Here is a 15716-nt window from a genome sequence, read left to right as displayed (position 1 = left end):
CTAAACAATAACCTATTCGGCATCCTCAGAATCCTTGATCAAGTCTTGGAACAGAATAACTTCCCTCTTTTCTACTCCCACTAATAATATAGTATTTAAAGAATAAAAATGCTATTGTGTGGGCTTCCCGGGTGGCTCGGTGGTAAAGAATCTGTCTGCCAGTGCAGGAGATGAGTTCAATCCCTGGTCCAGGAAGACCCCACATGCTGAGAAGCAACTAAGTTGGTGTGCCACAACTACCGAGCCTGTGCTCTACAGCCCAGGAGCTGCAACTACTGCGCCCACGTGCCCCAACTACTGAAGCCTGTGCACCTGGAGCTCGTGGTCCACAACAGGAGCAGCTGCCGCAAGGAGAAGCCTGTATACTACAACTGGAATGGAGCCCCTGGTTGCCCCGTCTAGAGAAAAGCTCACGCAGCAATGAAGACCCAGCACAGCCAAAATTAAAATAAGTACTTTCTTTAAAAGCTAATAAAAATGCTATTGTGCAATAATTTGGCATGTGTGTGTGCTAAGATGCTTCAGGCATGTCTGACTCTTTTTGACCCTATGGACTGTAGCCTGCCAGGCAACTCTGTCCTTGGGACTCTCCAGGCAAGAATACTGGAGTAGGTTGCCATAAAATGTACTATTCAGAGTGCTAACTGTGTTGAATATTATGTTATGTGACTCTGGGTCACATGATACGTTTGGTACTGGTCTCTGCCAGCCTCTTGATTACACTTAAATACTGATAATTGCTTTCCAGTTTTGAATTATTTTACATAAAATTGCTTATATCTCACCAATTCTGCTTTAGTAGAGCCTTCATGGGGAATTTTTTAATTCAGGAGAGCTGAAATTCTACATCTTAAGATCTAGGCTTATATAATTTTTTTATGGAAGAATCATTGTTTTTATTGTTCTGCTTGTTTTTTCTATTTTATACATTAATCTGACTACTTCCTTGAATAGGTGCTTTGCTCTCCATGAAAACTAAATTCCCCATTTTCGTATTTAACTTCTTTCTCTTCCTTCTTAAGAATTTAAAAATCAAATAATTATTTTTTTGTATTTGATTTTAAAACTTTTGAAAAAGATGAGAAAGAAGTTAAATAAATTCTACTTAACATTTTTCCTCATTTCTTGATAGAATCAATACACTAGCATATATGTACTTTGTATTTTTAGTCGACTTTGCATCTAATGGATTTTTCTGAAGCTGTTTAATGTTGCCTGTTGCTTTTTGGCCTGTGGCTTTAACTTGATGGTTTCAGCCTCAAGGAGTGAATGTAGCTGTGTTTGATGTGGAGGGGAAAAGGAGAAAAGTCATTTGTGCATAATTTTGATCTTGGAGTTATCTTTTCCAGTTATCTCATTGCTTACTCCTTTATGGCTGGGCTCTCCCTAGAGATACATAATCAGCTCATTAGAAAAACATTTGACTTTTAGCAACCTAGTACTATAAATATGAAGTCGACAAGTGTGGAAATTCAAGGTTCTAGAACTCTTGCTTAATAATGAACTACTCTTTAATCAGACTACTAAGAGTGGGTATTACTGAATTTTAAATGAAAAATACAGTTTAGCTTTATGGTTGGCTTGCTTAATTGGTGAAGCTATAATGTCTGTGGCATTTTAATTTATGCTGTCAAAAAGGTAATCCTTGTTAGAAACTCTTTTTAACTCTCTAAAATAATACATTTTTCATACAACTGAGTAAATTACAGTCACTTCAAGTGGACCTTTCTGTAATTACCTGAAATCATTTTGCTGACCTTTAAGATCAGTTCAGTTCAGTCACTCAGTCGTGTCCAGCACTTTGCAACCCCATGGACTGCAGCATGCCAGGCCTCCCTGTCTACCACCAACACCCGGAGCTTACTCAAACTCATGTCCATTGAGTCGGTGATGCCATCCAACCGTCTCACCCTCTGTTGTCCCCTTCTCCTCCTGCCTTCAATCTTTCCCAGCATCAGGGTCTTTTCAAATGAGTCAGTTCTTTGCATCAGGTGGCCAAAGTATTGGAGTTTCAGCATCAGTCCTTCCAATGAATATTCAGGACTGATTTCCTTCAGGATGGACTGGTTGGATCTCCTTGCAGTCCAAGGGACTCTCAAGAGTCTTCTCCAACACCTCAGTTCAAAAGCATCAATTCTTCAGTGCTCAGCTTTCTTTATAGTCCAACTCTCACATCCATACGTGACTACTGGAAAAACCATAGCTTTGACTAGATGGACCTTTGTTGGCAAAATGATGTATCTGCTTTTTAATATGCTGCTTAGGTTGGTCATAGCTTTTCTTCCAAGGAGCAAGCGTCTTTGAATTTCATGGCTGCAGTCACAATCTGCAGTGATTTTGGAGCACCCCCAAAATAAAGTCTGTCACTGTTTTCACTGTTTCCCCATCTATTTGCCATGAAGTGATGGGACTGGATGCCATGATCTTAGTTTAACATATGTAGTGCCTAAAATGAACATTTTAACCTAATTTCATAACATTATCTAACATAATCTGTGCACTGGCTATTTAATTCAATTCCCATAGAGAAAATTTTAGAAAATATCATCTACAAGAATAAAGAAAAGCTATCACTTTTGAGCACTTGCATGTTCGTGCGTGTGTATGTGCGTGCATACATGTACACATATGTAAAGTCAGTGGAAGAGGGAGCTGAGAATTGACAGTCAGCCTAGTTCATAGCATTGTATAGATGACGAATGAATTCTACACCTGTTTAAAATTACGAACAAATAAAAACAAAGTGGTTTCCAACTTTCATAGAGGTTCCAGTCTCATAAGGGAGACAAGATTAATTAATATAAAATGATAAAATAGCAATTCAAGACAATATAGGGTAATATTAATAGCTAGCACCTACTGAGTGATTAATAGCTAGCATCTATTGAGTATTGCATCTATTTTCTTACTTAATCCTCACAGAAACCCAATAACGTGGTTCTCTTGGTTCCTATTTTAAAATTAGGAAATTAAGGCTTAGGTCAATCAAAGTCACATAACCACTGAGTGGCAGAGCCTGGATTAGAACTTGGATCTCATACTCTGCAACTTCTTAGCCTCTGCCCCTTGCTTCCTTGGGCTGCAGAGAAAAGAAATGGGTCATGGTGAGCTGGAGAGAACAGGGAAGACAAAAGATGGGACAAAGATTGATTCTGAAAAAAAACTGCTGATGCTATTGCAATGATATTGGAAAGATCAGAAGAGTATTAGCAAAACATGAGTCAAAGAAAACACCATTTAAGAAAATCTCTCTTCACATCTCTCCACATGAATAGTTTTTTCTTTATGGTATCCATCAGAAATGCACAATGAAAGAACAATCAAGTTTCAAAACTTGAATGAAAAGTCCTTTCACTAGGAGTATTGGGTTCTGTGAAGGACAGGCATAATGCTTTAGATGTAAAAAAAAAAAATGCCTCTTTAAATGACATAGGGTAAAATTCTATTTCTGAAAGCAGGAATATATACTGAAGAATTATACCATAACTCCTCTAGGTCAGTGGTGAACAGCAGGTGAGAGTAAATCGCTCCTTTCTCCTAACAAGCATTCCCTATATGTGAAGACTTTTACTTTCAGACTCGAACTGCTGCAATGGGCCACTGGGTTCTCTTTGTTCCTTTCTGTTAAATTCTGAATATTATGTTTAACTCTAAATTCTACCTGACAGGTACCACCAGGAGAGCAGCACAGCATCCAAGGATTCAATTCTTGGCCCTCCTTCAGACCTGAAGAAGCTGTCCCTTCATGGCCAAAGAGCCCGTGGACCCTTACCTAACCCCTCCAGAAGTTGTCAGCTCACATCAGCCAGTAGAAAAGCTAGTGGGCCATTTTGTATAACAGACACAAAAGAACCCCAGGGGCTTTCAGATCACAAAGACTCTCTAAGTGAAATCCCTTTCAAGTGCAATGGGAACGGAAATGAGTTTTACTTAGGAAATTCCACCCTGGCTTCCCCTTTACAGAGCAACCCAAACCTAGAGAGAAAGGAGTCAGAACTTCATTTGTATGTTATTTCCACAACGTCATCAATATTTCTGCACTTAAAAAGTTCATGGAACAATTATATTATAGTAAGTACCCTCCTAAGTTAACCTCAGCTTGAGTATTATTTTTTAGGATAGGCTTCCCTGCTCTTCCTCCCCATTTTGGAAACTTAACCTTGGGATTTAAGATAGTGAAAGACACAATGCACTGGACAATTAAGGTGATGATTTTATCAGGCTACTGCAATAGGGAAAATGCTCATTAATGAAAAGTGTCTTAAAGAAAAGGTGATGGGCCTGAGGTTTCATGAGGCAGGTAATAAATAGGGGAGTTGGCCATAAGTCTCATAGGAATCAGTGAGGAAGGTTGGAGACAGGTCGTATTTTGGAATATTTGTGAGCAGTGTGGTTCTTTTTACAGTTAGCTGGGGTGATTTCTCAGGCTTCCCAGGTGGCGGTAGTGGTAAAAAACCTGCCTGCCAATGCAGGAGATTTAAGACACACAGGTTCGATCCCTGGGTCAGGAAGATCCCCTGGAGGAAGGCATGGCACCCCACTCCAGTATTCTCACCTGGAGAATCCCATGGACAGAGGAGCCTGGTGAGCTATGGTCCATAGCGTTGCAAAGAGTTGGACACAATTGAAGTGACTTAGCACGCACACAAGGGGTGATTTCTTAACCATTCAGCTTTCAGTGAGGACAAAGCTCAACACTGTCAATATGTTTCATTATTTCTTAGCTGTGGTACTGAAAGTAGGTTAGTGGGAGTCATTGTCATAAGATCAGATAATTTTACAGAGATCACCTGGCTTATGTCCTTTATTTTATAAATGAAGAGACTGAAGCAAAAAAAAATTCTAAGTAACTTACTCAACATTGTGTACTAAGTTTAGAGGCAGAGTCAGAACTCTCATTTAGTAATCTTTTTATAACGCCAGGATCAGTTTTATAATATGACCCTTTTTAGTTCCCTTCAGTGATACATAATTTTTATTACTGATCTTCAAATATAATAATGTTGAAATGGAAGTCACTCAGTTGTATCTGACTCTTTTCAACCCCATGGACTATACAGGACTAACTCAGGTCTGCATTGTGGATGGATTCTTTATCAGCTGAGCCACAAGGGAAGCCCAAGAATACTGGAGTGGGTAGTCTATCTCTTCTCCATCAGATCTTCCCAACCCAGGGATTGAACCCAGGTCTCCCGCATTGTAGGTGGATTCTTTACCAGGTGAGCCATAAAGGAAGCCCTTCTGAGTGAAAAGAGTCTTTCATAATAATGTTGCTGCTGCTGCTGCTAAGTCGCATCAGTCGTGTCTGACTCTGTGCAACCCCATAGACGGCAGCCCACCAGGCTCCCCCGTCCTTGGGATTCTCCAGGTAAAAACACTGGAGTGGGTTGCCATTTCCTTATCCAATGTATGAAAGTGAAAAGTGAAAGTGAAGTCACTCAGTCGTGTCCGACTCTTAGCGACCCCATGGACTGCAGCCTTCCAGGCTCCTCCATCCATGGGATTTTCCAGGCAAGAGTACTGGAGTGGGGTGCCATTGTTAAGAGGTATGAAAGACTCTTATCACTCAGAAGAAGCTAGGAAGGAGGGGTTTTATAAGAGGCCCAAATTTGGAAGACTGCAAGGCAACTCTAGTTTTTTTCTCATAACACAGTTCAGAATATTTAATGTTTAAATTAAATGCTAAATGTTTAAAATTCATCTGTAAAATTTTAAACAGCTTTCTCCAAATTAAGAATGTATGTGAATCATAAATAGAGGGAAAATCTTGATCTCTTAAGAGAAGGCCTTATATATTCTAATAGAAAACCCAAAACTTAATTGACTTTTAAAAATCTGCGTAAATATTTCAAAATAACTGTTTATACTTCCAGAATTAACTAACTCCTAGTTTTAAGTACTACTTTAAAATTCTGCAGTAGAGGCATGCTTGGGGTAAGTCAGATGGGCCAACTCATAGCCCTTCTGATGATAAAAGCAACAACAAATAACTAACATGCAGTGTTATTATCAATGTTATTAACTGTGCTGATGCTTTCTGTATATTAACTCATTTAATCTGTACAATAGTCCTATGAGGAAGACTGTTATTCTCATCTCATAGATGAGGAAACTGAGGTATAGGGAAGTTAAATAATATATTCAAGGTTATACAACTAACACAGAACTGGGATTTGAACCCAGATAGACTGATTTTTTTTCTATGCACTGAAATAATGTGGATGGAGGGGGTTATCCTTATGAGTTGGCAGACATTATTATTAAACAACGTTCTATCCCTTGAAAGAAGGAAAACAAGTAAGCAAATATTTCATATACAAATGATGAATCAATTAGGCTAGCATTTATTCTAGTGAAAACGGTATTAACTCAATATAAACATTTAAAAAAATGTAACTTTTTTTGTGACATTGTTGGATTCTCTAATTAGGGTGGTTACCCTTGGTTAGTCTTGGCTATCTTCATAGATTTTAGGAAATGGAAAAAAAATAATCTCCTAAATCAGGCACATTTATCTTGGGTAATTGATCTGTTGCGTCTGACATTTCTTTCCTGTTGAGGTATGGAAATGCTCCTGGGAAAAGACATCTTAACTCTCTGTATACTTTCAGGTAAAATTAACCTAAACCATCCAGTTAGAAATTAGCACTCATTCTGATTTTAAGGGTTTCCAAAGAGTTGTCTCTGTGAATAAGCCATTTTATCTGTAAATTTTACCAAAAGTAATTATGATCTCTGTTGTTTAGCATCTCAAATTTTACGAAGACAAAATATGGCAATTCTTTGCGCTTATGTTGTGAAGATAACTGCTAGAAAGCTTAATAACTAAGGAATATTCTCAAATTAAAATTCTAGATTTAAGGCAAGGATAAATTTGGAGAGGAAAAAAGGGCAGCTTTTTTAAAAAAAGAAAAAAACATAGAATAATGACAAAACTAGTAAGACAAAGCACATAATCCCCCCCTACACACCACCTACCACCATACTCTGTTTATAAGGAGTAAGACAGGAGTTGTTTGGAGCTGTAAATCAGAAACATTTCAGAAATCCCTTCTGACCTGTCTGTTAAGCCTCAAAATAAACAAAAAATTATTTAGAGAACTTGCCGAACATTACATGCCAGTTTGTTTTAAGACCCAGAATGAATGGGAAATGGCAACACTAACAATTTAAGGAAAAAATAACCCCATTAAAGGGGGAACAGGTAAAAAAATTATTGTATATCTTGGCAATGTAATACTGTAATTATTAAAAAGACTGAAGTAAATCTCTATATATAGATATGAAGAACTGTCCACTACGTATTAAGTGAAAAAAAGACCCCGGATTAACATGTGATATGATGTGGCTAGTATTAAATAAATATTATAAATATATATCATCTAATGTGTAAATATTATAAATGTATGTTATAATTAATATGTTTTTATCTGCCTGAAAGAATATAAACCAAACCAACAACAGCAAGGTGTTTTGAAAATTGAGACAGAAGAGGTGAGGGATAGGGAACTTTTTATCATTTATACATTTCTGTACTGTTTGATGTTGATACAATGAGCAAGTGTTATGTTTAAACTTTTAAAAAACTATGTAAGGAAAAATTCCCTGTGGTATTATCAAATACTGGAATGAGTTACAAATCATGTACTGTAGAAGGGATTAAAGAATAGATATATGATATTGACTAAAAGTAAGCAGAATTGATTTTCATTCAACAAAAATTCTAACTATTCCCACTTTTTTCCTCTTTCAGAAAGCTACTCTTTTACAAGATCCCCTATATGTTAGTGAGCTCAGTCCTGCTACTGGAAGTCAAAAGCCATACAGGTAAGAAGTGATGACAGGTCAGAGTTACATAGGAGGTTGGGGGTGGGGGTGTTGTTCTCTTTGCCTCTCCTAACTCTGTGAGTTGCTGACCATCACATTTATATCTATATCACTTCATGCCCTGACTTGCAAATACTATAATCTCTATGGGACATCACTTCCTGTATGTGTCACAGGAGCCAAAACGTCAGCATATTCAAAACAGGGCTCAGCCTCTTCCTTCTGTGACCTGACCTTCTGTCTATGTTTCCTAAACAGGGCATGATGTCAGTATCTCCAGACAGCCTAAGCCAGGGTCTTGGATCCCCAGATGCCCACCCTCTACATCCAGTCATCACCACATGATTTATTGTACCTATTGAATATATCTGGATAACACCCACTTCTTTCCACTGCCATATGCTCATGTCCAATTATTTCTGTTTTGGGCTCCCACCAGTATTTTCCTTGCTCGTCTCTGCCTTCACTCTTGCACCTTGATAGACCTTTCCTCAGCATGACAGAGGAATCTTTCAGAAGCACAAATCTGATCATGTCACTTCTCCCTTAAAGCCTTTGAAGAGCTCCCCAGTGCCCTTAGAATTGTCTACACTCTACAACACCTTTTTACAAATCTTCCTGATATCTCTTTATTTTTCTCCCCTCAACTGTTGTGTCTCCCACACTCCTACCTTAAATTCCTGATCCAAGAGAACTTGTAGGTCTCAAAAAGCTCCCTGTTCATCTGGATCCTAACATGATGGTCTCCATTCTAGAACTTACCTACTTCTCTTCTTCCTCTTCATAGAAATGTCAGCTCAAGTCTTAACTCATTATCCCTTTTTCTAAAAATCATTTCTCAAAGTAAGTTAAGAGGGCCCCTCCATAACATCCTGTGGTTACACAACTTGTAGCACTGTCTTCTCTGTATTATGGATTGCTTGTTTACATGCTGCCCCATTAGGAAATATGATCCTTAAGGGGAGACTGTACCTTGGTCACTAGCACATAGTAGACTGCCAGTAAGCTTTATACAATGAATGAATGAATGAATGAATGAAATAAGATAGAGGCTGGACCTTATATGCAAGACAAAGGAACTTGGATTTTATCCAGACTTCATAGTACTACTATGTTCTCATCACAGTCAGCCTTACATTGAAGCAGTTACTTGTGATGTGACTATTACTGCCAATAGATTTTGAGCTTTTGGAAGGCAATGGACTTCCTTTGTGGCTCAGGGGTAAAGAATCCACCTGCAATGCAGGAGTCGTGGGTTTGACCCCTGGGTCAGGAAGATCCCTTAGAGAAGAAAATGACAATCACTCCAGTATTCTTGCCTGGGAAATCACATGGACAGAGGAGCCTGGAGGGCTACAGTCCATGGGGTCACAAGAGTTGGACACAACTTAGTAACTAAATCATCACTGCCACCCTGGAAGGTAAGAAGGATGTCTTATTAATTTTTGTATTTTTCTTACTTAAAACAGTGCTTTGCACAAAGAAAACACTCTGTGAATTGATGATTCCAATAACTTTGATATTAAGTCATAAGTGAGTTTTGAGAGATTTACGATAAGTGACATATACTGGGGGTGATGCAAATAAACTAAGGGAAAGTTTAATTTTAAAAGTTACAATTCATTCCCCATTAAAAGGACCCAAAGTTCCTTGGAAGAATGACTAATTCTAGGCCTGTGGCAGGAAATACACAAATGAATTTGAAACAGCTTGAGGCAGAATGCAAAGAGCAACAGGGCCCAAACTAAAGGGCACAGGAGCACCCATGAAGGGGCTCCTTATTTAGCCAAAGATAGGACAACATGAGATCAGAAAAAATAATGAATGAGATGGTTAAAACATAATGAATATATAAAAATTCCAAAGTGTATAATGATGTATCATGGAAAGTCCTCTCTCCTACCCTTCTTCCGTTAAGAAATAAAAAATACATTAAATTCCATTAGAAGTAAATAGGGCATTAATTCATTTCTCTGCAAATAAGCAAACAAATGCAAAGAATTAAGCATTTATCCTGCCTTTCCTGCATAAACTGTAGTTAGTTCAGGGTAACCAAGTAGCTCAAGTTGATGAGAACAAATTTAATTTTACAGAATTCCAGTTAATAAATGTGGAAGGTTTGAGAGAAATAGAAAATTACCATTTTTCCAACCGCAAATGAAATAAAAGATTCATGCAATGATCTCAATGGATGGAACTATTAGATAGAAAGGTGAAGTGGAACTTCAAAATCGAGGGATCATGTAAATAACTAAACCATTGATCAGTTTTAGCATCACTTAACTGGGATGCTCTAATGAGGCACTTAAAAATTTTGTGCCTCATTATTTGACATAACATGAAACAAAGAGCACCACCTATGGCACATCTTTGCTCAGACAATTAAACTGCTTTGTTGTGGTTTAGTCCCTCAGTTGTATCTGACTACTTTGCAACCTCATGGACTATAGCCCGCCAGGCTCCTCTGTCCATGGGATTGCCCAGCCAAGAAATTGCTTCTCCACAATTAAATTGGAATCTGACTTAAAGTGTGGGTGTGTCAGCCTTAAGAAGGAATGAAATTCTGATACATGTGACAATATAGATGAGCCTTGAAGACATAATGCTATGTGAAATAAGTCAGTCATAAAAGGACAAATATTTTATGATTCCACTTATATGAGATACCTAAAATAGGCAAATTCATAGAAACAGAAACCAGAATATGGGTTACCAGGAGCTAGGGAGAGAGAGCAATGGAGACTTACTGATTGATGGATTCAGAGTTTCTGTTTGGGATGATGAAAATGTTCTGGAAATGGGTAGTAGTGATGTTGCACAATATTATGATCACACTTACTGCTGCTGAATTGTATTAATATACCTGAAAATGGTTAAAATGGCAGATTTTATGTTATGTATATTTTATCTCAGAATTTTTAAAGGTATGTGTGTGTCTGTGTGTGTGTAAGGCAATAGATAAAACGAGACTGGCAAAATGTTGAAAGTTACTGAAGCTCAGTGATGTGTATGTGGGGTTTCTTATGTGATTTTCTCCATTTTTGTGTATGAAAATTTCCATAGTTAAAGTTTTTAAAAGACCTAAGAAACACAGCAAGCAAATATAACCATTATCTTATTTAGATCTTGATTTTAGCAAGCCAAATATATAGCAAGCAATATATTTAGCAAGTCTTAAAAATATTTTTAACGCAAGAGAGAACATTTGAATACAGACTGGGTATTAGACAATACCATAGAATTACTGATAAGTTTGTTTGTGTGATAATGATGAGTTTGCAAGGAAATGTTCCTTTTATTTTGAGATATGTTCTGAGGTATAGGGGTTAAATAACATAATGTTTGGGATTTCTTTTTTAAAAAGATGATTATCTAGATAGCTTAGAATTTCTACATGTTTTCATATGTTTACTCTAAAAAAGTATCCGTTTTAATTTTGGTGCTATATTGTATAAAGTGATTCTAAAGTTAATTGTATAATAAAACAGGCTCTCACTTTGTGTGGCTTGAAATTTATCCCTGGAGGCAAGGAGAGGTCTGCCTCTATCTGGACTCAGGAAAAGCATATTTCTTGCAAAGTTAATTACTAAAGGCAATAAATATATTTAAAGTATAGTAATTTAATGTACCACGAAGGATGCAAATATATGTACAAGACACATAGGAAATGGTCTGTACCTACAAGGCACCTTCAGTTTAAAAAAAAGTAAATATTCTTTGGGTTTTCAAGTTAGGATTCTGTCACAGTTGTGAGTTCTGTAATCTGATTATTGTGAATATATACACTGGGCTTCTGAGATAATGTATGAAAATCCATTCCAGCTATAAAGTATGATACAAATGTAAGGTATGCTGCTGCTGCTGCTGCTAAGTCGCTTCAGTTGCGTCCGACTCTGTGCGACCCCATAGACGGCAGCCCACCAGGCTCCCCCGTCCCTGGGATTCTCCAGGCAAGAACACTGGAGTGGGTTGCCATTTCCTTCTCCAATGCATGAAAGTGAAAAGTGAAAGGGAAGTCACTCAGTCGTGTCCAACTCTTCGAGACCCTATGGACTGCAGCCTACCAGGCTCCTCCGTCCATGGGATTTTCCAGACAAGAGTACGGGAGTGGGGTGCCATTGCCTTCTCCGAATGTAAGGTATAACTGATGTTAAATGTTTGTAAAAATGAAAAAAATACAGGAAAAATAGAACTTATCATTAAATCAAGAATTCTCCAGCCACGTTGTATGGGTGAGGTTTTGTTTTCTGGCTCATGAAATACAGAATATCTGTTGACTTTAGTATAAAATTTCCTCTTATTCCTAAATTGAACAATGGAGTCTTCTGGCACTAGACTTTTTCTTATTTAAATTAGTCAAAGTTTGTCATCTATGTAAAAGCAAATATTCTCTGAATTTTCAGAGAAACTGTGATTATCCATAACTTCTCTGTAGAAATATAGACTACTGAATCTAATTTGAATTTATGAGGTAAGATAAGACCTCACTTTACATATGAATTGATTTTCAGTATGAAGAGATTAGTGTGCTTTTTCTTTTGAAATTTGTTTTTGCCTTTTTGAAAAAAATAGTTTGATATTATAATCTATTATCATAGGTGCCAAAAGATTAAAAACAGTTCATTTCTATATGAATCTTAGCAAATTGCTGACTCCCAGTGGGAAAAACTGGAAACTCAATTTCAAAATGATTGTGCTGATACTGTATTTTTTCTGGGCTTTTGCTTTTCTAAGCTCATTTGTTTGTGAAAACTACATTTCTGCTGTTTTTTTGAGTTCTCAGCAAAGGGATTTTATGGTTATTTTTAAAATATGAAATATTTATTGCCATATGAAATATGGCAATAATTTGAAATGGGTATATATAGGGAAGCAAGATCTCAAAGCTTATTCCTATTTAGATAATATTTATTAAATATTTACTGTATGCTAAGCACATGTAACTAAATATCAAAGTAACTAAAGTATCAAAACAGCCCAGTGGGATAGGTACTATCATCATCCCCATCTTACAGATGGGGAAACTGAGGTATAGAGACACTAGGAAACTTGTCCTTGGTACTCACTCAGAGGAGCAGGGGCAGATCTAGGATACCGGTCAGTCTATCTGACCGTGCCCCCATACTCAAAATCATGTTCATCTGCCTCTATGACTGTTATTACTGAATTCTTTTCTTTTTTAAATTCAGGTATAGTTGATTTATAATATTATATGTTTTAGGTATACAACATTGTGATTCATAATTTTTAATGATTATAGTCCATTTAAAATTGTTATAAAATATTGGCTATATTCCCTGTGCCGTATGATATATCCTTGCAGCTTATTTATTTTATACACAGTAGTTTATACTCTTAATGCCCTACCTCTATCTCGCCCCTCGTGCCTTCTCTCTCCTCACTGCTGACTACTAGTCTGTTCTCTGTAACTGTGAGTCTATTTCTTTTTTGTTATATTCATTAGTTTGTTTTATTTCTTAGATTCCACATATAAGTGATATCATACAGTATCTGCCTTTTTCTGTCTGACTTATTTCAATTAGCATAATACCCTCCAAGTCTATCCATGTTCTACAAATGGCAGGATTTCATTCTTTTTTATGGCTGAGTAGTATTCCTGTGTGTGTGTGTGTGTGTACACCCATACACACATATATGGCTTCCCTGGTGACTCAGTGATAAAGAATCCGCCTGCCAATGCAGGAGATACAGGTTTGATCCCTGGGTCGGGAAGATGCCCTGGAGAAGGAAATTGCAACCCACTCCAGTATTCTTGCCTGGGAAATCCCATGGGACAGAGGAGCCTGGCAGGCTATAGTCCATAGAGTCACAAGAGTTGGATATGATTTGGCAACTAAAACTATACACACACACACACACACACACACACACATACATACCATATCTTCTTTATCCATTCATCTGCAGAGGTTACTTACATCCATTAGCCATTGTAAATAATGGTGCTATGATCATTGAGGGTACATGTATCTTCACATTAGTGTTTTAATTTTTTTTCAGTTAAGTATCCAGGAATGGGTACTTGAGTGACATGGTAGTTCTATTTTTAGTTTTTCGAGTAACCTCTATCCTGTTTTCCATAGTGGCTGCACCAATTTACATTCCTGCCAACAGTGTACAAGTGAAAAAAGTGAAAGTGAAAGTTGCTCAGTCATGTCCAACTCTTTGTGACCCCATGGACTATTCAGTCCAGGGAATTCTCCAGGCCAGAATACTGGAGTGGGTAGCCTTATCCCTTCTCCAGGGGATCTTCCCAACACAGGGATAGAACCCAGGTCTCCCTCATTGCAGGCAGATTCTTTACCAGCTGAGCCACAAGGGAAACCCAAGAATACTGGAGAGGGTGGCCTGTCTCTTCTTCAGGGGATCTTCCCAACCCAGGAATCGAACTGGGGTCTCCTGCACTGCAGGTGGATTCTTTACCAACTGAGCTATCAGGGAAGCCCTAACAGTGTACAAGGATTCCTTTTTTTCCCACATCCTTGCCAACATTTGTTATCTGTGGCCTTTTTGATGGCTAAGATTGATCTCTTCGTGTTCATTTCTACTCTGGTGTCTTCACTAGAAAAGAGACTATTTTTCAGGAAGTCTTAATTTTTATGTTAATAAGAGAGGTTCATTGATTGGATAGAAGAGAGCATCTTAGATTTATTTTTTTAAATAAAGTGGGAGGTAGTGGGCAAGAACCAAGATTCTATGTAGTAGTATTAGAATAAATGGCTGATAACAAGATTTCTAGAATAAGTGGTAAAAATATTTTTACCTTGAGTCAGAAATTCTAAGACATTTCCATTGATCTACACAGAACATGAAACAGCTCTCTTACTGTTACTTTACACCCTGCTTTTCTGAATCACTGGTTGTGTAAGCTTGGACAGGCTACTTAACTTAATGTCCTGTAAATGCGATAGTAATTCCCAGCTCAGCCACCTAGTGACACTGAGTGAGCTAGTCCATGAGGAGTACCCAGGCCAAAGCCTGCCACAGAGTCAGTGCTCAGGTAAGTGCAGTTGTTACTGCTGAGCACAGTGGGAGATGGAAACAACATCCAACCTGTTAATGGTTTTTCAAGTTGTTGCAAATCAGCTGAGGGGCCAGGACAAGTACACAAAGAACTGCAATGGAGTGAAGTATGGAAAAAAGGCTATGGGAGAGGGTCTCCATGGTTGGTAGAATTAGGGAAAGCCCTAAGGAGAAGGTGTTAACTCATTTCAGCGAAGCCAGCTTTTCCTGAAGTGTGGAATGGACGTGGGGCAATGATGTGGGGTGACTTCATGTGGTTTTCTGACATGGCATGAAATGACTTTGAATTCCACGGTAAAAAAGTGATTCTCTTTTCCAACTCGTCTGATCTCATCAGGGAGAATCTCTTGACTTGGTGCCAGTAGAGGCAGCTCTCTAACACACTCATCTGCCCTTTTGTCAAAGGGAGAGCAGACTTCAGGCTCAAAATAGGGAGCATCTACTTGGTTGGTTTCAAGCTGTTTTTACAGTTACCTGCTAATTATAGCAAACAGTACTGGTTTTTCCCTTGTGAAGTAGTAATAAAAAGTTTTCTTCATAAAGAAATTTCTCTAAGAAAAAATGAGTTGATTTAAAGGAAAAATAGTATGCAAATAATATTACATATGATTCATGGATTATGGTAAATGGTATACAAACAAACTCTGAGAGAGACTAAGAAAGAGGGACAGAAGATTCGGGATAGGTACAGCTCGAGTAAAGGGGCATGGTAAGAAATGTGTTTGGAGAGTAATAAACAGTTCAATTTAGAGGCTTCCCCAGTGGTTCAGCAGTAAAGAATCTGCCTGCAGTGCAGGAGATGCAGGAGATGAGAGTTCGTTCCCTGGGTCAAGATCTCCTGGAGG

At 37.9% G+C, this 15716-nt stretch overlaps 1 protein-coding gene across 1 annotated transcript in view; it reads left to right on the top strand.

The window, feature by feature from the left end:
* C5H12orf56 (chromosome 5 C12orf56 homolog) overlaps window positions 1-15716 on the top strand; it is a 76669-nt gene that overhangs the window by 39519 nt on the left and 21434 nt on the right. The window contains exons 4-5 of the mRNA XM_027542436.1: window positions 3669-4071; window positions 7754-7827. Coding sequence (XP_027398237.1) covers window positions 3669-4071; window positions 7754-7827 — 477 coding nt within the window. The remainder of the gene's footprint in view (window positions 1-3668; window positions 4072-7753; window positions 7828-15716) is intronic.

Source organism: Bos indicus x Bos taurus, chromosome 5, assembly GCF_003369695.1.
Source record: "Bos indicus x Bos taurus breed Angus x Brahman F1 hybrid chromosome 5, Bos_hybrid_MaternalHap_v2.0, whole genome shotgun sequence".
In the NCBI taxonomy this organism is placed as follows: Eukaryota; Metazoa; Chordata; class Mammalia; order Artiodactyla; family Bovidae; genus Bos; species Bos indicus x Bos taurus.
Note: the sequence above shows the minus strand (reverse complement) of the source record. Positions and strands in the feature narration are given on the sequence as shown.